Source organism: Schistocerca gregaria, chromosome 7 (assembly GCF_023897955.1).
Source record: "Schistocerca gregaria isolate iqSchGreg1 chromosome 7, iqSchGreg1.2, whole genome shotgun sequence".
NCBI classification, from domain to species: Eukaryota; Metazoa; Arthropoda; class Insecta; order Orthoptera; family Acrididae; genus Schistocerca; species Schistocerca gregaria.
In genome coordinates this window covers 223105298-223131936 of record NC_064926.1, presented here as the reverse complement: position 1 = coordinate 223131936, position 26639 = coordinate 223105298, and the positions used below count along the sequence as shown (strand labels likewise).

The window sequence follows — 26639 nt, the reverse complement described above, 5'->3', positions numbered from 1 at the left end:
TGTAAGGACAACACTCTGGATGATTGATTGAACTGGCCTTGTAACAATAACTAAAACGGCCTTGCTGTGCTGGTACTGCAAACGGCTGAAAGCAAGGGGAAACTGTGGCCGTAATTTTTGCCGAGGACATGCAGCTTTACTGTACGATTAAATGATGGTGGCGTACTCTTGGTTAAAATATTCTGGAGGTAAAATAGCCCCCCATTTCGGATCTCCGGGCAGGGACTACTCAAGAGGATTTCGTTATCAGGAGAAAGAAAACTGGCGTTCTATGGATCGGAGCATGGAATGTCAGATCCCTTAATTGGGCAGGTAGGTTAGAAAATTTAAAAAGGGAAATGAATAGGTTGAAGTTAGACATAGTGGGAATTAGTGAAGTTCGGTGGCAGGAGGAACAAGACTTCTGGTCAGGTGACTACAGGGTTATAAACACAAAATCAAATAGGTGTAATGCAGGAGTAGGTTTAATAATGAATAGGAAAATAGGAATGTGGGTAAGCTACTACAAACAGCATAGTGAATGCATTATTGTGGCCAAGATAGATACGAAGCCCACACCTACTACAGTAGTACAAGTTTATATGCCAACTAGCTCTGCAGAGGACGAAGAAATTGGAGAAATGTATGATGAAATAAAAGAAATTATTCAGATAGTGAAGGGTGACGAAAATTTGATAGTCATGGGTGACTGTAATTCGGTAGTAGGCAAAGGGAGAGAAGGAAACGTAGTAGGTAAATATGGGTTGGGGATAAGAAATGAATGAGGAAGCTGCCTGGTAGAATTGTCACAGAGCACAACTTAATCATAGCTAATACTTGGTTCAAGAATCTTAAAAGAAGGCTATATACATGGAAGAAGCTTGGAGATACTGACAGGTTTCAGATAGATTATATAATGGTAAGACAGAGATTTAGGAACTAGGTTTTAAATTGTAAGAGATTTCCAGGGGCAGATGTGGACTCTGACCACAATCTATTGGTTATGACCTGTAGATTAAAACTGAAGAAACTGCAAAAAGTTGGGAATTTAAGGAGATGGGACCTGGATAAACGGAAAGAACCAGAGGTTGTACAGAGTTTCAGAGAGAGCATAAGGGAACAATTGACAGGAGTGGGGGAAAGAAATACAGTAGAACAAGAATGGGTAGCTTTGAGGGATGAAGTAGTGAAGGCAGCAGAGGATCAAAGAGGTAAAAAGACGAGGGCTAGTAGAAATCCTTGGGTAACTGAAGAAATACTGAATTTAATTGATGAAAGGAGAAAATATAAAAATGCAGTAAATAAAGGAGGCAAAAAGGAATACAAACGTCTCAAAAATGAGATCGACAGGAAGTGCAAAATGGCTAAGCAGGGATGGCTAGAGGACAAATGTAAGGATGTAGAGGCTTATCTCACTAGGGGTAAGATAGATACTGCCCACAGGAAAATTAAAGAGACCTTTGGAGATAAGAGAACCACTTGTATGAACATCAAGAGCTCAGATGGAAACCCAGTTCTAGGCAAAAAAGAGAAAGCAGAAAGATGGAAGGAGTATATAGTGGGTCTATACAAGGGCGATGTACTTGAGGAAAATATTATGGAACTGGAAGAGGATGTAGATGAAGATGAAATGGGAGATATGATATGCGTGAAAAGTTTGACAGGGCACTGAAAGACCTGAGTTGAAACAAGGCCCCTCAGAGTAGACAACATTTTTCTGGCCTCTCAAAAGATACCGCTACGTTGTGGTTGCAACTACGGTACGGCTATCTGTATCGCTGAGGCAAGCAAGCCTCCCCACCAACGGCAAGGTCCATGGTTCATGGAGGGAGGGGGGGGGGTGGGGGGGACTTTGCATATATGATGTGATATTCACTAAATTAATTGGAGGATAGGGGACTTCAATTATATTTGATTTTACCAGATTATTTTGTTCTTTCTTTAATGGGGCATCAATCCCATCCAGAGTGTGATACTATTTGGGCAAAGTTCAATCATGTTCGCATATGGGAGAGTAGCGTAAGAAAAACAGCAGTACAGGTAAGGGCTAGTAGGTTGATGGGTTGAGCATGTGTGGCTGGACTTCACGTACACAGCATCAGAAGACAGGTGTCGCAACTGTGTCACATACCTCTGTTATACCACCACCTACTGTCCAAGGCAGGTTGTTTCAATACTACATTGCAGAAGTGAGTTTTTGGTTGGTTCTTTCTCTCATCGTAAACCGATTAATGTGTAACACTGGAGTAAAATGGCAACAATGATTACCAAAGTACAAAAGACAACTAAAACAAGCAGAAAGATATATATGTTCAGTAAACTAGATAAAAGCTCAATAGTATCATATATCAATGAAGAACTTGAAACTTTCAGCACAGCACAGGAGCATGTAGAGGGACTCTGGCTAAAGTGTGTGTAAAACAAAGCGTAGGGGTATAGATAGAAAGATACAGAACGAAATGCGTTTGGCTGTCAAGAGAGCAATTTGCGAAGCCTTAATGACTATCATGGCAGATTATTGTCAAATAACCTTTCACAGAACCCAAAGAAATTTTGGTCATATCAAAAGGCTGTTAGTGACACCAAAGTCAGTGTCCAGTCCCTAGTGAATGAGACAGGAACTGAAATTGTGGGTAGCAAAGATAGAGGTGAAATGCTTAACTCCATTTTCTAAGGTTCCTTTAAAAAGAAAAATGCAGGAGAACTGCTGCAATTTAATCCTCATACCACTGAAAAGATGAATGAAATAAGAATTTGTGTCAGTGGTGTTGAGAAACAGCGGAAATCATTAAAAATGAACAAAGCTCCAAGGCCTACTGGAATTCCTGTCAGATTTCTATACTGAATTTGTGGTTGAGTTAGTCCCTCTTCAAACTATAATCTACTATAGATCCTTCAAACAAAAAACTGTGCCCAGTTCATGGAAGAATGCACAGGTCACACCCGTCTACAAGATGGGTAGCAAAACTCATCCACAAAACTACCATCCAGTATCCTTGACTCAATTTGTCATAGAATCTTAGAGTATATTCTGAGCTCAAACGTAACAAGGTATCTTGAACAGAATGTTCTTCTCAGTGCCAACCAGCATGGATTTCAAAAACATCAATCATGTGAAACCCAACTCACACTTTGCTCACATGGCATTCTGAAAGCTTTGGATCATGGCACCCAGGTAGATGCAGTATTTCTTGATTTCCAAAAAGCATTTGACTCAGTACTGCACCAATGCTTATTGTCAAACATACAATCATATGCGGTATCAAGCAAAATTTGTGACTTGATTGATATGGAGGACGCAGCATGTTATCTTGGATGGAAAGTCATCGACAGATGTAGAAATAAATTCAAATGTGCCCCAGGGAAGCGTGTTGGGAACCTTGCTGTTCATATTGTATATTAATGGTCTTGCTGACAATATTAGTAGTAAAAAATGGCTATCTGCAGATAATGCAGGTACCTATAATGAAGTACTCTTTGAAAGAAACTCCAGAAATATTCAGTCAGATCTTGATAAGATTTCAAAGTGATGCAGACATTGGGAAGTTGTTTTAAAAATTCAGAAATGTAAAATTTTGCACTTCACACAACGAAAAAACATAGTATCCTATGACTGTGATATCAATGAGCCACTGTTGGCTGACTCGTATGAATACCTGTGTGTAAAGCTTTGCAAGGATATGAAATGGAATGATGATTCTTCTAATAATTTCCGGGTATGCAGCCGGATCCCGTCGACATTCTGCCAGTCATGGGAAAAGTACGTGCTCGACAGTTTTATTGGTAGAACACTAGGGAAGTGCAGTAAGTCTACAAATCAGTCATGTGACCAGTTCTAGAATACCGCTCAGGTGTGTGGGACCCACTACAAATAGTCCTAACAGAAGTATTGAACATTTACAGAAAAGGGCAGCACAAATGGTCACAGGTTTCTTTAATCTGTGGGAGACTGTCACAAAGATACTGAAGAAACTGAACTGGAAGACTTTTAAAGACAGCCGTAAACTATCTTCAGAAAGTCTATTAACAATGTTTCAAGATCCAGCTTTAAATGATTACTCTAGGAATATACTATGACTCTATTATAAGTATCACTCGTGTAGGGGTTGTGAGGATAAGATTAGAATAATTACTGTACAGTCAGAAGCATTCAAACAATCATTCTTCACGTGGTCCATATGTGAATGGAACAGGAAGAGACCCTTATAACTGGTACTATGGGACATAGACTCTGCCATGCATATCACAGTGGTTTTCAGAGTATAGGTGTAGCAGATGTAGAGTAACTGATCTGTGAAGTTACTTACGGCACGTTGTTGCTCTAATAAGCATCAAGTTGGTAAAAATAATGTTAATTAAATAACCACATTACAAATTGGTGCACAAGCCAGGAATCATCATGGATTATTGTTACAGAAGGTGTAAGAGAGTATTAAAGTTTTCATCATTTCTTCAAAGGTATTGTGATTTGAGGAAGCAATACTAAATAGTAGTTGGTGGCAATTTTGACCTGTCCCCAAATGCAGAAGGGGAAAGTGAAATCATACCAAGTACTTTATCCAGACACATATAAGATTGGCTCTTTGGTTGTGAAATGGGTCAGTGGGTGGTTTGAAAGTACTGGAAAGCCATGGGCTGAAAAAAAAAAGTCTGGTGACTGCGAGATGGCACTCGTACCCTTACAGTGGAATAAAAACTGATACTGAAAGTGTGAGAACTCATGTTTCAACAGAAGTGTTAAATCAGAAATCATAAATAACGAATGACAGTGGCAACCAGTTTGCCCAAAATAATGTTCAATTGGAAGAACATGTAGGTTCATAATGGAAAATCTGCATGAGTCAATTCATGAGGAACAGCTTGCACATGATCAAATTGTTGACAAGAAATTGGTAAAGATGGACCGAGACATTTTTAAAGTTGTCAAAAAGTATTCTTTCAGCAGAAGTGGCCTTCATTCACTTTTGAAAAGTCAATTACTTCGATCCTCACACTAACATACATCCAAAATTATTTGTGCAGTAATTTGAGGAGATTTTGCCATTGTCTTCATTGACACAAGAACAAATTTATTTTGTGGTAGAACACATAAAAGGTGACTGTTTGCCAGGCTAATTTCTGGAGGGGTAATAAGTACAAACCAGATCACAGAATAATGAAGACTTTCTTTGAGCACTGAAGGAAGGGAATAAAATATACAGACATAGGTATTGTGACAGAATAGTTTGCTGTGGGTATAGTGTGTACGTTACCATACTACATTCAGAGACAGTGGTTGCAGTGCCATGTCATAACTACAAGAATTACGTCAATTTCCTCAGAAGGGTAGAATGAGAATGATAACATGGACAATATGGAGGCAATAAAAACACACAGGCATGGCAGAAAGGCAGTGTGATGAGTCAGGATTATTCCACAAGACCTGTTAAACTAAAAAATGTCTCAGCATGGTGTTGGCCTGAGATCAGGAAATCTTAGGTCTCAATAACACGAACACAATTAGTGAGGAATGACACTGGTTTACAAGAAAAAAGAATATGAAACTTCCTTGCAGATTAAAACTGTGTGCCAGAGAAGTTGCTGTCCATGCATCAGCACAGCTTTAGAAAGCATCGCTCCTGTGAAACGCAACTCACCCTTTTTTCACATGATATCTTGCGAACCATGGATGAAGGGTATCAGATGGATTCCATATTCCTTGACTTCCGGAAAGTGTTTGACTCGGTGCCCCACTGCAAACTCCTAACTAAGGTATGAGCATATAGGATTGGTTCCCAAGAATCTGAGTGGCTCGAAGACTTCTTAAGTAATAGAACCCAGAATGTTGTCCTCGATGGTGAGTGTTCATCAGAGGTGAGTGTGTCATCTGGAGTGCCGCAGGAAAGTTTGGTAGGTCCGCTGTTGTCTTCTACCTACATAAATGATCTTTTGGATAGGGTGGATAGCAATGTGCGGCTGTTTGCTGATGATGCTGTGGTGTACGGGAAGGTGTCATCGTTGAGTGACTGTAGGAGGATACAAGATGACTTGGACAAGGTTTGTGATTGGCGTAAAGAATGGCAGCTAACTCTAAATATAGATAAATGTAAATTAATGCAGATGAATAGGAAAAAGAATCCTGTAATGTTTGAATACTCCATTAGTAGTGTAGTGCTTGACGCAGTCACATCGATTAAATATTTGGGTGTAACATTGCAGAGCGATATGAAGTGTGACAAGCATGTAATGGCAGTTGTGGGGAAGGCGGATAGTCGTCTTCGGTTCATTGGTAGAATTTTGGGAAGATGTGGTTCATCTGTAAAAGAGACCGCTTACAAAACACTAATACGACCTATTCTTGAGTACTGCTCGCGAGCGTTTGGGATCCCTATCAGGCCGGATTGAGGGAGTACATAGAAGCAATTCAGAGGTGGGCTGCTAGATTTGTTACTATTAGGTTTGATCATCACACGAGTGTTACGGAAATGCTTCAGGAACTCTGGTGTGAGTCTCTAGAGGAAAGGTGGCATTCTTTTCATGAATTGCTGCTGAGGAAATTTAGAGAACCAGCATTTGAGGCTGATTGCAGTACAATTTTACTGCTGCCAACTTACATTTCGCGGAAAGACCACAAAGATAAGATGAGAGAGGTTAGGGCTCGTACTGAGGCATATAGGCAGTCATTTTTCCCTCGTTCTGTTTGGGAGTGGAACAGGGAGAGAAGATGCTAGTTGTGGTATGAGGTACCCTCTGCCATGCGCCATATGGTGGATTGCGGAGTATGTATGCAGATGTAGATGTAGATGGCATGGCAGCTACGTCAGAGTACGGTAGCATGTTGCAGGACCACTGCAGCCATTATTCGACTCACCCTGAAGTTTTTAACACACCTTGAGCAGATGACACTTGCAGCACTGAAACACTATCTACAGAACTGGAACCAAATGCAGCAGGAACAGCAAAGAAGCAAAGAATGATATTTCTTTCAGTTGGCAAGTATGGGAATTGTGGGCTCCTAAACAAAACATGGAAGAGAGTAAGTTTTAAAATACTTCTGATGTACAGAACTATGAATCTGAACAAGTGAAGCACCTCTGGGGGAAAGGAACATTATTTATCCATTTTTATTAGAAATGAAGTGGTTTATGGGAAGTTAATGAGAATGCTTTGATTATAGACTCACATGCTGAGTGGTGTGAAGCACAGCACATTAGTGACTTGTACTTCATGACAGCATGCTTCAAATGGTTCAGTGTTTGCCTGTGGGAAGAGCGAAATCTGAAAATCCACAGCATAAACCAAAATGTGATAAAAAAGCAGTAATTAAAGATATGTTCCTGAAGCAGAGCTAATGCGAACAGTAGCTGATATTAATCTTATTGTAAGGGTAGTAGCATAGGGAGTGGGGGGTGGAGAATGAATTGATCACAGATGGTGATTCAAAGATTTTGATAGAATATTCTGAAGCATTGCCAAACAAATGATATGTAATTATGCAGCCAGTATCAAGTGCTAAAATCTTTGGAGCAATGGGAAAGGTGTCAAAAACAATTAGTCATGAAGCGACATTATCTGTGCAATGCAGTGACGAGGGTATTTAAACACGTTTTTAATTATTCCTCAGCTAAGTGTTAACATGATATAGAGCTAGATTTCTTTAAATATATATTATTGTGATGTAAATTCTGATATGCTGCATGTAAAATTGTATGCAAAGAAAAAGGCTATAGTGCTGCCTTTTGCAAAGCAAAATGGTGAGCAAATGAGAACCTTACTGGATATGTAACCAAAAGAAATAGTTGGAGAGCAAGAAGAGAGCTTATTTAGTATGCAAAGACTGAGAACAGAGGTTAACCAAACATCAAAGTGTGAGCCGAAACTGATGGGTGAAGAACAAGTAAATTTCACACCAGGAAGAGGCGGAGGGATTTTGGTGGGGGAACTGTTAATCTCATGCATTAAGCTTACAGGGGGTCCTGATCTCTACAAGGCTTCACAGTGGAGCAACTGTGCTAACTTGAGCTGTTTAAAACAATTCCTCCTTTCCTTGTACTTCACTGATATACCTCGGTACACCTTCTTCAGGCTTTTTTGAACTCTACTTTCTCTTCTTCTGTTTTTGTTACTCTTTTCTTGGACTCAAGACACACCTAACATTGTTTCACCTCACTTGTTTGCATGTTTTCTCATATTGTGTTGGAACTCCAGATTTTCCATTGCTTCTGCTTACATCAGTAATGAAGTCCTTGTAGAGTTATGGCACAGGCAAGGGTCCTACTGATTGCTGTGTTGCTGCAATGACATTACCTCCTGCCTCATATTGCTGCTCTTCACTACATCCAATAAGCTTATCTCTTTAACGACTGTGGACTAGTTTCACAAAATTCAGAAACTGGCCTTGCAGTGATGGCTGAAGGCCACCAATTTCCACTTCATGTGAAACTTCCTGGCAGATTAAAACTGTATGCTGGAACTGAGATTCTAACTGGTCCTGAGTTCGAGTTTTGGCCCAGCACACAGTTTCAATCTGCCAGAAAGTTTCATTGCAGCCCTCACTCTGCCGCAGACTGGAAATCTCATTCCCACTTTGTGTTATAAAAAGTTTGGTTCCAGCCTCAACCCAGCATAGTTTCTTTGGTTGCACTACCAGTTCATTATTGGAGTATATTTGTGATCTTTGTGAAAACTCCAAGAGATTTAAATTATTTCCAGAGTTTTTTTTATGCAACAATGATACATAAATATCAACCCTCTTGTCTCTTTTTAGTCATGTTTTTTGCTGACGTATTTCTAACTACTCAATATTGCACTTTTTGGTTTGCTTAACACCTCTACTTTGTCTCTAAATCTATATATTACCACTATCTACTCTAGTATTCTTGGCTGCTCAGTTCAATGTCCACACAAAAATCACAAACTCTTCATCTCATTTCCTCAGGCACTCATGGCTGCTGCTGACTCTCTTTGTCTCATCTTAAGTACTACTTATTCACAACTATTCAACTGTTCACCACTTAAATACCACCTTAGTGAAGAGGCTTATTACAAATGTACCACATGTTCTATGATTCATGTGAGTTTATTCTTCAGTTTAAGCACCTCCATTTAACTTAAATATTTCTACACCCTTTTACTTTACCAAATTCTCACCTATTCATAGTACAGGATCCTCTAGACTCATTATTGTCATCTCAGATTTGTTAGCTTACTGACTAGTTTATCTTTTTGGTTTGTGCTATCCTCCAATTTACTTATTGTACATTTCATATCTTCTTCGTGTATAGACTCAGACCTAAATAATTCCCTTTTGTTTAATTCTCTTGCCCCTTTACTCTTCACTTTTCAATTTTCTTTAGCCCCCTTATAAACCTAACACTATACCTCCAAAAAGAAGTAGAAAAAAGCATTGGGTTGTATTTGTGTTTAATATATATATAAGTAAAATATTGTTTTTGCAGCTCATGTATATTTTAGTTTGTAATATTAAGATTTGTTGACATTCTGCAAAAGATACATGATCATTTAAAGAATTAATAGGCAACAACAAGTTAAGCTGTAGCTAAATGAAGAATATATTAATTGAGAAAGAATTTGTAATTAAGTGCAATGGTTCAGAATTGCTAGGTCAAATTTGAAGAAAGACCAGAAAATGTAGTTACAGGTATTCTTATTCAAACCTCCTTGAGTTTCAGAACCAATTGGGGCAGGATGAGATGTGGTAGTGGTATGTACAGTCAACAACATCACTCATTGTCAGCATACTTGTCTCTGTAAGTATAAGAACTGACTAATATGAGAAACAGGTTGGAACAGAAGGTGTATGAGCGTGGTTGATTATTTAAGAGTGTTTGGTGAAAACCACATGGAAATTGGAGTTATGATCATGAGATATTTCAATTTTAATTAAGTACTATAATCAAATTTATGGTAGCATGTGGCAGATAAATGTGGCCACTCACATGAGTTGCAGTAACAGAGTGCCCTAGGATGCCAAGTCATCGTAGTGAAGAGTAGACCGCAGCTACAGAAAGTTTTCAGAAGACCGGAGTAAGAATACTAACGGCACAAAATAAAATTTAGATGAAGTCTTTCAGGGTCCACACACCATGACAACAAGCACGTGGATGAGTCCAAGGAATGGACAACTGATGAAAGAAAATAATCCATCTGAAAAATACATTTTATAACAGTAAGAATTTAGGGGTGAATCATTTCAGATAATGTTCTGGAAGAGTTGTTACTGGAGGAACCAATGCAGGACACTCCACTTTTGATATGAAAATTATTGGTAAAGTGGCTTTTCTGATATTGTAGAAGTCACAAAAGTCACAAGTACAAGTGACAAATCACTGTGTGGAAGAGAATATGTTGGGGCTTGTCTAAGGTCAGACCTATGCCAGACAACAGTGCACCTTAGTTGTGTCATAAACTTGGTATTTGTACATTTGTTATTGATTAAGTCTGAATACCTACCTTATTTCAAATAATATCTTTGCTAATGAGAATATATACAAAATTAGACAGAAATAAGTAAACTGAACCTTATGGCACATCATACACCGTATATCAACCAAATGTCATTAGGTTGGATGATGATAACCATCTACTAGTAAACTGGCTCATTGTTACAACAGACTGTCACTGTAGTCATCTGGTTGCATATATGTGGTTAGCACATTTTGCATCCTGGAAAAATCATGTGACATTGTCAGCAGCTCAAAAACTATCCTGGCAGTTCAAGTCGGAGTCCACATGGCAGCACAACAAAGTGATTGTATTGTTAAAGGCAAGTTGCTAATTTGGAGGAGCAGAATTTTCTTGTCAATCAGAATTAGTTTCAATCTTACAAGCTCCTTGAATTCTGATAAGTAGTATTGTCAACTTTGCATAGCAGTTGTAACTTGTTTACACAAATTTAATTGGAGGATAAAGTACTTTAATAATATATTTGATTTTACCACATAGTTTGTTCTTTCTTTAATGGTATACCAATCCTCATTAGGTTGGATGATGATAACTATCTACTAGTAAGCTGACTCACTGTTGCAACAGACTGTAGCCATCTGGTTGCATCTATGTGGTTAGCACATTTTGCATCCTGAAAAAATCATGTGACATTGTCAGCAGCTCAAAAACTATCCTGGCAGTTCATGCCGGAGTCCACATGGCAACACAACAAAGTGATTGTAATGTTAAAGGTGAGTTGCCAATTTGGTGAAGCAGAATTTTCTTGTTAGTCAGAATTAGTTTCAATCTTACAAGCTCCTTGAATTCTGATAAGTACTCTTGTCAACTTTGCATAAAAGTTGTAACTTGTGTACACAATTTAATTGTTGGACAAAGTACTTTAATAATATATTTGATTTTACCAGATAGTTTGTTCTTTCTTTAATGGTGTACCTACCCTTTACAGAGTATGTTTGTATTTTGGCAAAGTTCAATCAGGTTCACATATGGGAGTACAGCATAAGAACAACTCCAGCACATGTAAGGGCTGGTAGTTTGACTGATCAAGGATTTGTGGCTGGACTTCATTCACACAGCATCAGAAGGTAGGTCTGTGTCACAACTAAGTCATGCATCCCTGTTAGACCACTGCTTATCATCCCAGGTAGGTGTTTGCTATTACATTGCAGAAGTAAGTTTTCGGCTGGTTCTTTCTTTTCTTGTAAACTGATATATGTATAGCACTGAAATAATTGATCCATGAAGTTACATATGACTGGTTAGTATAATAATTATCATCTAGTTTTATTACAATAATTAGTGTCTAGTTGTTTGAAATGATGTTAATTAAATAACTGGGGGGAAGTAAACCATGTTTCAAGCTGTTGCAATACATTGATGTTATCCACAGTCGAGCAACCATTTCTGAAACCACCTTGTTCTTCACCAATCACTTTTTTTTGCAAACAAGAAATACATTTGCAGTTGTGAATATGAACAATAACCAGCTGTATAATGGAATGACAACAATGAAAATTTGTACTGGACCAAACTTGAATCCAGATTTCCTGCTTTACATGAGCAGTTGCCTTAAAACATCCATACGGCATTGTCCATGTGTCATAACTGTAAACACATATCCTATTAATGTTATTCCTGCACAGTGGAAATGGTTTATTTGTAAGTCACACTCTAGTATTGGCCAATAAACTGAAACTGCGCTGCACGCTTTCTGAAAGAACGTTGCATCATACTTCTTCACAACACAGGAACTGCAATTTTGCATTAATCTTCGGCAGATGGGTGGATTCTAACCAGTATACAATTGGACAAGATATTCTAGCAGGCATTCAGGAGGATGATTCCTTAATAGTTGCTACAATTCACTTTGTCACTTTTCTTTTGTACAGGGGTGATCACAGCCATCTTCCAATCTTATGGGATCTTCTCCATAATACAGATCATTCCCTAGCGGAATCTATCCTCTCCAACTTTAATGACTTCTGCCTGGATTCCATCTTCTACTGGAGATTGTTTTACCTCGACTCCATTATCTGATACTTTATTTCCTTCAGTCTGGGTGGTGGATAATCTACAATTGGATTCACAATGTCAGGAGTTTAAAATTCAAAGAGATATTTAGATTCATCACAGTTGAGGAGATATTTTTTCACCTCTTAGCAATTTTGAACTCATTATTGTCCTTGGAGAATTTTTAGTGGTTGTGGCATCCTTTGCAAAAAGTAATTTTATGGTAAATCTTTTAGCTTCTTTTCACAAGAAATCTTGAGCCTCCGCCATCATTTCTTTGGCTTACAGCCCCTTTGGTCTCTTCACAGTTGCTTCTTTGAACTGTGCTTTGCCTTGAGCAAAAACATTGCCTTTAAGCCAGGTCTTCTTTGCTTTTCTTTGTTTGGTTAAGGCCTTAATGGATTCATCACCAAACTGAATTTTTTTTCCACTGATATGCTTATTAACGACTGCACTTTGTCATCTCATTTAGGGCATCCCTGCCTTTTTTTACATACTTCTTCTCTGCTCTCTTGTGAATCCTTTTCCTGCAGAATTTCTAAGTTGTTGCTGAAGATGAAATTGATCTTTCTTTATAATGTATTTAAGCATATCCACAATGTGGAGTACTACTTTCTCAACATTATTTCTCACTTTGGCCTTGGATTGCATTGCAGCCAGCCCCTTACTAGGTAGTGACCACTCCCACGTTCCGCGCCCTGTACCGTCTTTACATCCATCACCCAGTTCCTTGCTCTGGTATTAATTGCAAGGTGAACTACCTGATTAACTGTTTTACAATCTGGTGATACTCAAGTTTCTTTGTGTATATTCCTCCACAGGAAATTTTCTGGTGCTGATGAACATCCCTTTCAACAAAACTTCATGAAAGTTTAAAACTGTGTGCCAGACTACGACTTTAACATAACACCTTCCTCTCTCGCAGACAAGTGTCCTAACAACTGAGTTCTTGAGCTGGAATCTCAATCCAGTACACAGTTTAATATCCCAGGAAGCTTCATATCAGTGCACACTCCACTGCAGAGCGAAAATTCATTGTGGAAAACAATCCCCAAGGCTGTGACTGAGCTGTGGCTCCACAATATCCTTTCTTCCAGATTCCAGGAATGCTAGTCCTGCAAGTTTCGCAGGAGAACTTTTGGAAGGTAGGAGATGAGGAACTGGGGAGGAAAGTTGTGAAAACAGGTTGTGAGTCATACTTGGCAGCTCAGTTGGCAAAGCAGTTACCTGTGAAGGGCACAAGTCCTGGTTTCAAGTCCCAGTCACAAAGGTGATGTACCTCATAACAATGGCACTGCTGAGTTAATGTAAACTGTGTCTGTCGGTAGTTGACTGGAATAGGTTTCCTCTTCCCATTTCCACATTACCAAATTGGACTTTACAACAGCTATTTGGAATGACATCTACCACTACCTTCACTTCCACATAGAATTTGTTCTTTGTTGGGTGGGTCTTTTTCTGTGGGCACATGATAGTTCACAAATGACATTTTACATCTCTTCATGCCTATTGTCGGCCAACAGCCTTGCCACAGTGGAACCACCAGTTCCCGTCAGATTGCCGAAGTTAAGCACTGTTGGCGAGTGGGGCACACTCAGCCCTTGTGAGGCCAACTGAGAAGCTACTTGATTGAAAAGCCGGGAGAGTGGTGTGCTGACCACATGCCTCTCTGTATCCACATCTGGTGATGCCTATGGGCTGAGGATGACATGACAGCTGGTCGGTACCATTGGGCCATCAAGGCCTATTTGGACAGTATTTGTTTTTGTTTGTTCAGGTCTATTGTTAATACCTCTATTCTAGGAGTGACTGACAATAACTCAGGTACATTAGCAGTTAGAGCCTTGCTCACACAAATTCCCTTACCTAATTGGTGTCCTGGAAATACATACATCAGCAGTTAAAGTTTTACTCACATGTCATTCTATATCAACTGAACCATTACACACAATCCACTATTTTGGATTTTCATGAAATTTGGTACACATAGTTTGTTTACATATGTAGTGGCTGGTTTAAAATTTCACGCCTCTATCTGAAGCAGTTCCAGAACTAGAACAACCTGTTTTTCAGCCTAAAATACTAAAAAAATTCATCTGTGGCTGTCACAAATTCAATTAGTAGTTTTAAATCTATATAACTTGTCCTAAAAATGAGGTAGGGAAGATTTGAATGTTTCAGCTCTCACATAAAATCTTCTGCAAAATTCAAATACTATATCAGATTTGTTGTAATCACATTACGAAGGGTCATTTGAGCCTCGAAAACAGAAGCTTTACTTTTTTTTTTAAATGTCCACAACTTAAATTATAAATTACTGTGTATAGACTGTAGTTACAGTGTCTCAATATTATGACTAGTATCATTACAAAGACAAGAAAATTTCCTTTATAACAGGCTTAAAAAGTCTTTGGAGATTGACAGCTAGGCCTGTCATAGAACTAAACAAGGTAAATTAAAAAATATCACTGCATCACAGACCTTTTCAAATTTCCCTCCCCTACCAGGTGTCACTACTAACTACGTGTCTTTCAAAATGGCTGCCATGAGAAGTAGCACTGTGATTTAAGTAATGTTTGCAATCACCATAAAATTGAGTACCTGGATCAATACGAAAATTATGCACATATACATTGTTGTGATCCACTTAAAAGACACAAGAAAACAATAAGGCGTGATCTGTGAGTTGTTTCACTTGATCTTGCTAAGCAGTTCCGTAAGATATTACATGTTAGTCCACTATCATTCCAGGGCAGAAATTGTGTTCAACATGCAGTACACATGTTTTAAGTGAAATTTCAGGAGCAGGTCAAAAGAAAGCTAAACAAAAACAGGAGTCAGGGAAATAAAAGTGAAGTGAAGACTATGCCCAATGAAGACTGGACAGATTGAGAAGCAGCAGAAGATACAAAAGATCTGGACAAACTTAGTACAAGTTTAATAGATATAGGTGGTTCACCAATAAAAATGCATTCTCCGGCTCCACACCAAAAAGTTAGTTATGAGTAAATTAAAATAAAGGCAAATAGGCAAAATCTATGAAAGAAAGTGACTTGTGTACTTCATGTTCAAGAAGAAGAATTATGCAAAGACAGTAGTTCTGAGGCTGAAAGTATAGCAACTAAACATGATGAAAAACAAAAGCTTAATGATTTATATAAATTGATTGAATTAACTAAAGAAAAATTACCAACTGTTAGCAGACGGGAACAGATTCATATTCTTACTTTTGCTCTTCCATCATGGACAAGAGAAAAAAATTAGAGAACTTTTGGTGTATCACAAAGAATGGTACATAAAGCTGGGGATATTCATAATACAGATGAAATTTGTTCACTGATGGGCCCAAAGCAAGGCAGAAAGTTACGCAATGAAACTCTATTACTTGTAAGGAATTTTTATGAAGATGATGACACTGCGCGAAGAATTTGACAAAGCAATGGAAGACTTAAGTTGAAACAAGGATCTAGCAGTAGACAACATTCCATCAGAGCTACTGATAGCCTTGGGACAGCCAGCCATGACAGAACTCTACCATCCGGTGAGCAAGATATATGAGACAGGAGTAATATCCTCGGACTTCAAGAAGAATATAATAATCCCAATTACAAAGAAAGCAGGTGCTGACAGGTGTGAGAATTATTGAACTATCATCAGTTTAACAAGTCATGGCTGTAAAATACTACCAGAAATCCTTTACAGAAAAACTCCTAGAAGCCGAACTCGGGGAAGATCAGTTTGGATTCTCGAGAAATGTAGGAACACACAAGGCAATACTGATCCTATGATTTCTCATATAAGATAGGTCAAGGAAAGGCAAACCTACCTGTATGGCACTTACAGACTTAGAGAAAGCTTTTGGCAATGCTAACCAGAATACTCTCTTTCAAATTCTAAAGGTCGCAGGAGTAAAATACAGAAAGCGAAAGGTTACTTACAATTTGTACAGAAACCACATAGCAATTATAAGAGTCAAGGGCCACAAATGACAAGCAGTGGTTGAGAAGGGAGTGAGACAGGGTTGTAGCCTATCCCTGAGGTTATTTGATCTGTATATTGGCTTGCAGTAAAAGAAACAAAAGAAAAAATTTGGTGTAGGAATTAAAATCCAGGGAGAAGAAAAAAAACTTTAAGGTTGAATGAAGGCATTGTAAATCAGTCAGAGACAGCAAAGGTCTTGGAAGAGCAGTTAAACGGAATGGATAATGTCTTGAAAGGAGGATAAGAGATCAAACAAAAGTAAAATGAGGATAATATAATGTAGTCAAATTAAATCCAATGATGCTGAGGGAATTAGATTAGAAAATAAGTCACTTAAAGTAGTATAAGAGTTTTGCTATTTGGGAAGCAAAGTAACAGATGAAGGTCGAAGTAGGGAGGATATAAAATGTGGACTGGCAATGGCAAATAAAACATTTCTGGAGAAGAGGAATTTGTTAACATCAAGTATAGGATTAAGTGTCAGGAAGTCCTTTCTGAAAGTATTTGTATGAAGTGGAGCCATGTATAGAAGTGAAATATGGACGATAACTAGTTTAGACAAGAGGAGAATAGAAGCTTTTGGAATGTGCTGCTACAGAATATTGCTGAAGATTACATGGGTAGATCACATAACTAATGAGGAGATACTGATCAGAACCGAGGAGACTAAAAGAAGGAATTGGTTGGTAGGATACATTTTGAGGCATCAAGGGATTGTTAATTCATTATTGGGGGGAAGTGTGGGGGATAAGATTGTAGAGAGAGACCAAGGAAAGAATACAGTAAGCAGATTCAGAGGGATGTAGGTAACTGTAGTTACTCAGAGATGAAGAGACTTGCAGAGGATACAGTAGCATCAAGAACTGCATCAAACCAGTCTTTGGACTGAAGACCACAACAACATGTTCTTAAATTAAATTTAGCCTACACAGAATTCAGTTGTTTTGATATTTTGTGAAAATATTTAATATGTCCATCTCTGAGGTACAAATATACTTATTTCTATGAGAGCAAATTTATTGAAATTAAATTCTAACATGCTGCTCAACAGCAACAATATGACTAATTTACCTGAGTTTTACAGCATCTGTAAATACTTCTAGTCACAGTATCATACACTGAAAAGATTACATAAAATATTCAATGGATAATTTTTACACTTCGATTCACTGCAGAGCTCTTTTATAAAAATAGCAATGTGATGAAGATAGGAGGTGAGCCTGGATAATGTGATAATAATTGCAATTAAGCACAATCTTTTTTAAAATATTCTTGAAAGGAAATAAAAGGACTGACTTGTGGTCACAGTTCAATGTTTCAATATCATCTATATTTTGTATATGATGTCACCATGAGAAACATAAAAATATTAATTTTCAACTAAACAAAGTTTTTAGCATTCCCTGCTTTAGATTAGTTCCCATTATTCAGGACAAGTAGAGAGTAAGATCTCAACATCATTATTTATTCAGCAATACTGCAGTTTCTATTTAGAACTTACACTGTGCAAGGTTATTTACTTATTTTTCATGTAGGAATTTATTTACCAATTTCAGGCTATCTTCTAATAGTTGAAATTCAAATATGAATGTGCATGGATTTTTGTTGCTGCATTTCATCTTATTAACATATTAATTTTTTTAACTGAAATTGTAAGGACAACATAACTTTAATATAATTACAAGACTAAATTAAATAATATAAACAGTGCTGGATGACTTACCTAGTATAGACAAAATCACAACTACAAAATCAAAGAGATTCCATGGTTCTTTGAAGTAGTGATATCGAAGGGCAAATATTTTCATAAGGCATTCTGAACTAAAAATGACTATGAAGATCATATTGAGGTAGTCTAAAACTTGACTGAAGGTTTCTGTTTGCTGATAGTGATCTAGCGTCATCGTCAGCATATTTAAGCCAATGAACAACATGATTATCATGTCGAACTTTTTATTGGTCACAATTTCAAATACAATTGCTTGGGGCTTCCACTGTAAAAAAAAAAAAAAAATAAGAAAATTACTTGGATTTTGTAGTATATAGTTGTAAACCAGGATTTACAGATTGCTGGTAATAACACTGTCATTAGATTAACACACACAATGATCTACATCATGTCTTGAAAAATATTGTGTAGCAAATTGAAAAATATAGTTCACACATATATCTAGTCTTTAAAAATATTAATATTAAAATTGTAAGACAGAGTAACAGTCAGTACTTACCTACAGGAGGCAAATTATCAGTATGGCCAATAGGGACATTCAAAAATACATGACACTATCCTAGCTTTTGCACCTAATATTTCCTTTCCTTGGTTACAAAAGCAAGGACAGTGTTGTGTATTTTTATATGTACCTATGGGCAGTGCTGATAATAACATGCCTCCTGTAGCTAAGTATTGGCCAGCAATTTTCTCTCATAAATTTATAGTCTTTTCAAGTGATATCTGCTGGTAGTACTAAGATTAATGTTCAATTAAATATCTGGGGTATTAAAAGTGATAAGAAATAGACTTACAGTTAGATAAAGGATGGCTAAAACATTTACCTACCAGTAAAATTATCATAATATTATGACTGTAAATGAGATTCTGGGTACTGAAAGTCTTTACTTCTGAGGGGGGTTAATTTAACAGTTTCCACTTTCATTGGGAAGCTCAAGTATCCCACGTGGCTTAGATTTTCTTGTAGAACTTCTTTACTGCTTCCAGCACATTTCAGTTTATTAGTATCTCCAAAGAACACCATCACATTTCCCAAGCCCTCAAATACATAAAATTGCTATAAGATACAACTTCTACTTTTCCTCATAACAGTGCACCCCCCCCCCCCCCCCCAAAAAAAAAAAAAAAATCTGTGGAGATAAGATCATATTTATGACAAATGTGTTACTGGCTGTACAGGTAGCATATAATAAACTGGAATTATGCTGGAATTTAGCAGAACGAATATAGGCAGAATATCAAAATTCACTACATTTACAAGAGAAAAAGAACCTATTTTTCACCTCATGAATTACTGTACTGCTTCTTTTGTCCAATGTTTTGCACATGCTAGTGCTACCAAAACAATGCACTTTTTGTAGAGTTACATGGTAGCTTAAGCTATTCGGCTTCAAACTTTGGTTTGCCCACAGATGTGTTTCCTCAACTCTCATAAGTATTAAGGTTAGTGACAGTGGATGGCACTCTCTCTTAAAGCATAATGACCATAAATTCTATTATGTAATTTCCCTTGTGTTCATTGCATCACCAAAGGAAACAATAAAACCTCTGGACAGAGTGGATGCTGAGTAGTACATCTCGAAGTATATTTTGAACTTTCGCAACCCACGGTTGCTTCGTCAGGAAAGAGGGAAGGAGAGGGAAAGATGAAAGGATTTGGGTTTTAAGGGAGAGGGTAAGGAGTCATTCCATCCTTTCGTCTTTCTCTATCCTTCCCTCTTTCCTGAAGAAGCAACCGTTGGTTGTGTGTATGTCTGTTTGTGTATCTATCAACCTGCCAGCACTTTCGTTTGGTAAGTCACATCAGCTTTATATATACCACGTGGGAAAAATATATCTCTCCCTTAAAACCCACATCCTTTCATCTTTCCCTCTCCTTCCCTCTTTCCTGACGAAGCAACCGCCGGTTGCGAAAGCTCAAATTTTGTGTGTATGTTTGTGTGTCTATCAAAACATTCCTCTCGGGAAAAATATATCTAAAAACAAAGATGATGAAGGTCGATAGACACACAAACAAACACAAACATACACACAAAATTCTAGCTTTTGCAACCAACGGTTGCTTCTTCAGGAAAGAGGGAAGGAGAGGGAAAGACGAAAGGATGTGGGTTTTATGGGAGAGGGTAAGGAGTCATTCCAATTCCGGGAGCGGAAAGACTTACCTTAGGGGGAAAAAAGGACAGGTGTAGACTCGCACACACACACATATCCATCCGCACATACACAGACACAAGCAGACATTTGTAAAGGCAAAGAGTTCAGGCAGAGAGGCGGAAGTTAGGGGCAAAGAAGTTGTTGCAAGACAGGTGAGGTACGAGCGGCGGCAACTTGAAATTAGCGGAGGGTGAGGCCTGGCGGATATCGAGAAGAGAGGATATACTGAAGGGCAAGTTCCCATCTCCGGAGTTCTGAGAGGTTGGTGTTAGTGGGAAGTATCCAGATAACTCGGACGGTGTAACACTGTGCCAAGATGTGCTGGCCGTGCACCAAGGCATGTTTAGCCACAGGGTGATCCTCATTACCAACAAACACTGTCTGCCTGTGTCCATTCATGTGAATGGACAGTTTGTTGCTGGTCATTTCCACATAGATAGCTTCACAGTGTAGGCAGGTCAGTTGGTAAATCATGTGGGTGCTTTCACACGTGGCTCTGCCTTTGATTGTATACACCTTCTGGGTTACAGGACTGGAGTAGGTGGTGGTGGGAGGGTGCATGGGACAGGTTTTACACCGGGGGCGGTTACAAGCATAGGAGCCAGAGGGTAGGGAAGGTGGTTTGGGGATTTCATAGGGATGAACTAAGAGGTTATGAAGGTTAGGCGGACGGCAGAAAGACACTCTTGGTGGAGTGGGGAGGATTTCATGAAGGATGGATCTCATTTCAGGGCAGGATTTGAGGAAGTCATATCCCTGCTGGAGAGCCACATTCAGAGTCTGATCTAGTCCCGGAAAGTATCCTGTCACAAGTGGGGCACTTTTGTGGTTCTTCTGTGGGAGGTTCTGGGTTTGAGGGGATGAGGAAGTGACTGGTTATTTGCTTCTGTACCAGGTCAGGAGGGTAGTTGTGGGATGCGAAAGCTGTTTTCAGGTTGTTGGTGTAATGGTTCAAGGATTCCGGACTAGAGCAGATTCATTTGCCACGAAGACCTAGGCTGTAGGGAAGGGGCCATTTGATGTGGAATGGGTGGCAGCTGTCATAATGGAGGTACTGTTGCTTGTTGGTGGGTTTGATGTGGACGGATGTGTGAAGCTGGCCATTGGATAGATGGAGGTCAACGTCAAGGAAAGTGGCATGGGTTTTTGAGTAGGACCAGGTGAATCTGATGGAACCAAAGGAGTTGAGGTTGGAGTTCTTCTTCACTGTGAGTCCAGATCATGAAGATGTCATCAATAAACCTGTACCAAACTTTGGGTTGGCAGGCCTGGGTAATCAAGAAGGCTTTCTCTAAGCGACCCATGAATAGGTTGGCGTACGGAGGGCCTTCCTGGTACCCATGGCTGTTTCTTTTAATTGTTGGTATGTCTAGGCTTCAAAAGTGAAGAAGTTGTGGGTCAGGATGAAGCTGGCTAAGGTAATTAGGAAAGAGGTTTTAGGAAGTGTGGCAGGTGATTGGCATGAAAGGAAGTGCTCCATCGCAGTGAGGCCCTGGACATGTGGAATATTTGTGTATAAGGAAGTGGCATCAATGGTAACAAGGATGGTTTCCGGGGGTAACAGATTGGGTAAGGATTCCAGGCGTTCGAGAAAGTGGTTGGTGTCCTTGATGAAGGATGGGAGACTGCATGTAATGGGTTGAAGGTGTTGATCTACGTAGGCAGAGATACGTTCTGTGGGGGCTTGGTAACCAGCTTCAATGGGGCGGCCGGGATGATTGGGTTTGTGAATTTTAGGAAGAAGGTAGAAGGTAGGGGTACGGGGTGTCGGTGGGGTCAGGAGGTTGATGGAGTCAGGTGAAAGGTTTTGTAGGGGGCCTAAGGTTCTGAGGATTCCTTGAAGCTCCACCTGGACATCAGGCCTCGACTGACATCTCTGCCCAAACTCTTTGCCTTTACAAATGTCTGCTTGTGTCTGTGTATGTGCGGATGGATACGTGTGTGTGTGTGCGAGTGTACACCTGTCCTTTTTTCCCCCTAAGGTAAGTCTTTCCGCTCCTGGGATTGGAATGAATCCTTACCCTCTCCCTTAAAACCCACATCCTTTCGTCTTTCCCTCTTTCCTGAAGAAGCAACCGTTGGTTGGGAAAGCTAGAATTTTGTGTGTATGTTTGTGTTTGTTTGTGTGTCTATCGACCTGCCAGTGCTTTTGTTTGGTAAGTTACATCATCTTTGTTATACAAATAAAATGCCACTTTGCAACATGTGTCATGGATAAAACTAATAAATTTTATGCTGTATAAGGTGACAATAAACATTATCCATTAATACACAGAGTGGTCAGAAACAATCCGAAAAGCTTGTAAGGGTGTTACAGAGGAGGCTGTGCTGAGAAATAGTTGTTAAGAAAACAAATTGATGATCTGAATTAATTAACATTGAAGTTAGCCAGCCAGGCTGTTGCATGTGCAAATTCAAGTGGCCCATCAGGGAGAGTGGTGCCACAGGTGTTCTTCATTTGGTTTCCTAAAACTGAACAAGACAGCGATACAAAAACTCGACATGGGACAGTAGCAAGGATTGCTATGAGAAAAACTGACACTCTCTGGCAGGTCACCTGAATTTGCATGCACAATATCTGATTGACTAACCCGCTATGCTAATTAACTCAGAAACAGTGCAATACATCTAATTATTTCTTAACAATTATTTCTCAGCACAACCTATGCTGCAACAACCTTATAAGCTTCTCAGACTATTTCTGACCACACTGTATAATGAAAATGCTCAGAAGTTTGTAATGTATGTTTATGAGACTGCTGGCCAATCAATTATATAAAACACAAAAATATAAATAAAAAAATTAAAATGCCATGCTACAGTTAATTTAGACATAGAGCTACACTTATAGTTAAAAAGGTTGATTTTCACAAGGTTCAGAGATCACTTATCATCTTCTTCATTTTGCTTAAAGCTCCAATCATTACATTTTGTACTACATTTGACATCAGATCATATTAGTCGTGCAGAGACTTCAGCCGGCATCCTTTTGTAAGAGTAATAACTATAACATCTCACATCTGATTTCAGACTCATCTGCCACTAATACTGAACCATAAACTACAGCCTCTTTAAATGCTTAATATTTTTTAGATGTTTTGCTCCTCATATCACCTGTATTTGGAGGACACAAGCTAAGTCATCAGGATTGTAGTGAGGATGGTCAAAATGATCCATGTAAAACGTTGTAACTCTCATCACATTGCTATTGCTGCATGAGGCCAGACAATGTTAAGAATCACCACCATTTATGCAGACAACATTCAATGTCTTTGGTTTGGGATGGTGTGCAAAAATGTTTGTAGAGTCTCACAGTAGGCTGCTGAAGTTGGATGTCCATCTTTGCATTAATATCATAAGAAGTAATAACTCATTGTTGTTGTGGGCTTCAGTCCAGAGACTGGTTTGGTGCAGCTCTCCGTGCTACTCTATCCTGTGTAACCCTCTTCATCTCTGAGTAATTACTGCAATCAACATCCTTCTGAATCTGCTTAGTGTATTCATCCCTTGGTCTCTCTCTATGATTCTTACATCCCATGCTTCCCCCCACCCCTTAATAATGAATTAGCAATCCCTTGATGTCTCAGAATGTCTCCTATCAACCGGTCCCTTCTTCTAGACAATTTGTGCCACAAATTCCTTTTATCCCCATAACTATTCAGTACCCCCTCATTAGTTATGTGAACTTCAGCATTCTTCCATAGCACCACATTTCAAAAGCTTCTATTCTCCTCTTGTCTAAACTAGTTATTGTCCTTGTTTCACTTCCATACCTGGCTACACTCCATACAAATACTTTCAGAAAGGACTTTCTGGCATTTAAATCTATATTCAATGTTAACAAATTTCTCTTCAGAAACACTTTCCTTGCCATTACCAGCCTACATTTTATATCCTCCCCATTTTGACCATCATCAGTTATTTTGCTCCCTAAATAGCAGAATTCATCTACTACTTTAAGTGACTCATTTTCTAATCTAATTCCCTCAGCATCACTTGATTTACTTTGACCACGTACCATTATTCTCGTTATGCTTTTGTTGATGTTCACCTGACATCCTCCTTTCAAGACACTGTCCATTCCATTCAACAGATCTTCCAGGTCCTTTGCTGTCTCTGCCAGAATTAAAATGTCATCAGCAAACCCCAAAGTTTTTATTTCTTCTCCATGAATTTTAATTCATACTCCAAATATTTCTTTTGTTTCTTTTACTGGATGCTCAATATACAGATTGAATAACATCGGTGGTAGGCTATAACCGTGTCTCACTCCCTTCCCAACCACTGCTTCCCTTTCATGCTCCTTGACTCTTATAACTGCCGTCTGGCACCTGTACAAAGTGTAAATAGCCTTTTGCTCCCTGTACTTGATCCCTACCACCTCCAGAATTTGAAAGAAAGTATTCCAGTCAACATTGTCAAAAACTTTAAGTCTCCAAATGCTAGAAATGTCGGTTTGCTTTTCATTAATCTACCTTGTAAGATAAGTCGTAGGGTCAGTATTGCCTTGTGTGTTCCAACATTTGTATGGAACCCAAACTGATCTTCCCAAAGGTCGGATTCTACCAGTTTTTCCATTTGTCTGGAAAACAATTCATGTTAGTATATTGCAGCTGTGACTTATTAAACTGATAATTTGGTAATTTTCACACCTGTCAACAAATGCTTTCTTTGGAATCGGAATTATTACATTCTTCTTGAAGTCTGAGGGTATTTTGCCTATCACATACACCTTGCTCACCAGATGGTAGAGTTTTGTCATGGTGGCTCTCCCAAGGCCATCAGTAATTCTAATGCAATGTTGTCTACTCTGGGTGCCTTGTTTCGACTCAGGTCTTTCAGTGCTTTGTCAAACTCTTCACGCAGTATCATATCTCCCATTTCATCTTCATCTACATCCTCTTCCATTTCCATAATATTGTCCTCAAGTACATCACCCTTGTATAGACCCTCTATGTACTGCTTCCACCTTTCTGCTTTCCCTTCTTTGTTTAGAACTGGTTTCCTACCTGAGTTCTTGATATTCATACAGGTGTTTCTCTTTTCTCCAAAGGTCTCTTTAATTTTCCCGTAGGTAGTCTCTACCTTATCCCTAGTGATATATGCCTCTACATACTTGTATTTGTCCTCTAGCAATCCCTGCTTACCCATTTTGCACTTCCTGTCAATCTCATTTTTGAGATTTATGTATTCCTTTTTGCCTTCTTCATTTACTAAATTTTTATATTTTCTCCTTTCATTAATTAAATTCAGCATCTATTTTGTTACCCAAGGATTTCTACTGGCCCTCATCTTTTTACCTACTTGATTCTCCGCTGCCTTTACTATTTCATCTCTGAAAGCTACCCATTCTTCTTCTACTGTATTTCTTTCCCCCGTTCTTCTCAATTGTTCCCTAATGCTCTCTCTGAAACTCTCTACAACCTCTGGTTCTTTCAGTTTATCCAGGTCCCTTCTCCTCAAATCCCCATCTTTTTGCAGTTTCTTCAGTTTTAATCTACAGTTCATAACCAATAAATTGTGGTCAGAGTCCACTACTACTCTGAGAAATGTCTTGCAATTTAAAACCTGGTTCCTAAATCTCTGTCTTAGCATTATAGAATTTATCTGAAACCTTCCAGTGTCTCCAGGCATCTTCCACGTATACAGCCTTCTTTCATGATTTTTAAACTAAGTGTTAGCTATGATTAAATTATGTTCTGTGCAAAATTCAACCAGGTGGCTGCCTCTTTCATTCCTTATTCCTACTCCATGTTCTCCTACTATTTTCCCTTCTCTTCCTTTTCTTACTATCGAATTCCAGTCCCCCATGACTATTAAATTTTTGTCTCCCTTCACTATCTGAATAATTTCTTTTATCTCATCATACACTTCTTTAATCTCTTCGTCACCTGTAGAGCTAGTTGGCACATAAACTTGTACTACTATGGCAGGCATGGGCTTTGTGTCTTGGCTACAATAATGCATTCACTATGCTGTTCATAGTAGTTTTGGGCTCCTATTTTTTTTGATTATTTGACCTATTCCTGCATTACCCCTATTTGATTTTGTATTCATAACCCTGTATTCACCTGACCAGAAGTCTTGTTCCTTCTGCCACCGAACTTCAGTACTCCAACTATATCTAACTTTAACTTATCCATTTTCCTTTTTAAATTTTCTATCCTACATGCTCGATTAAGGGATCTCACATTCCCCACTTCGATCCGTTGAACGCCAGTTTTCTTTCTACTGATAACGATATCCTCCTGAGTAGTCCCTACCTTGAGATCCAAGTAGGGGACTCTTTTACCTCTGGAATATTTTCCCCAAGAGGACACTGTCATCATCTGACCATACA

At 38.8% G+C, this 26639-nt stretch overlaps 1 protein-coding gene across 1 annotated transcript in view; it reads right to left on the bottom strand.

Moving 5' to 3' along the window:
- Positions 1-26639, bottom strand: part of LOC126281447 (sodium channel protein para) — a 1486858-nt gene that overhangs the window by 85292 nt on the left and 1374927 nt on the right. Inside the window, exon 37 of the mRNA XM_049980418.1 lies at positions 18140-18410. Within this exon, the coding sequence (XP_049836375.1) occupies positions 18140-18410 (271 nt within the window). The remainder of the gene's footprint in view (positions 1-18139; positions 18411-26639) is intronic.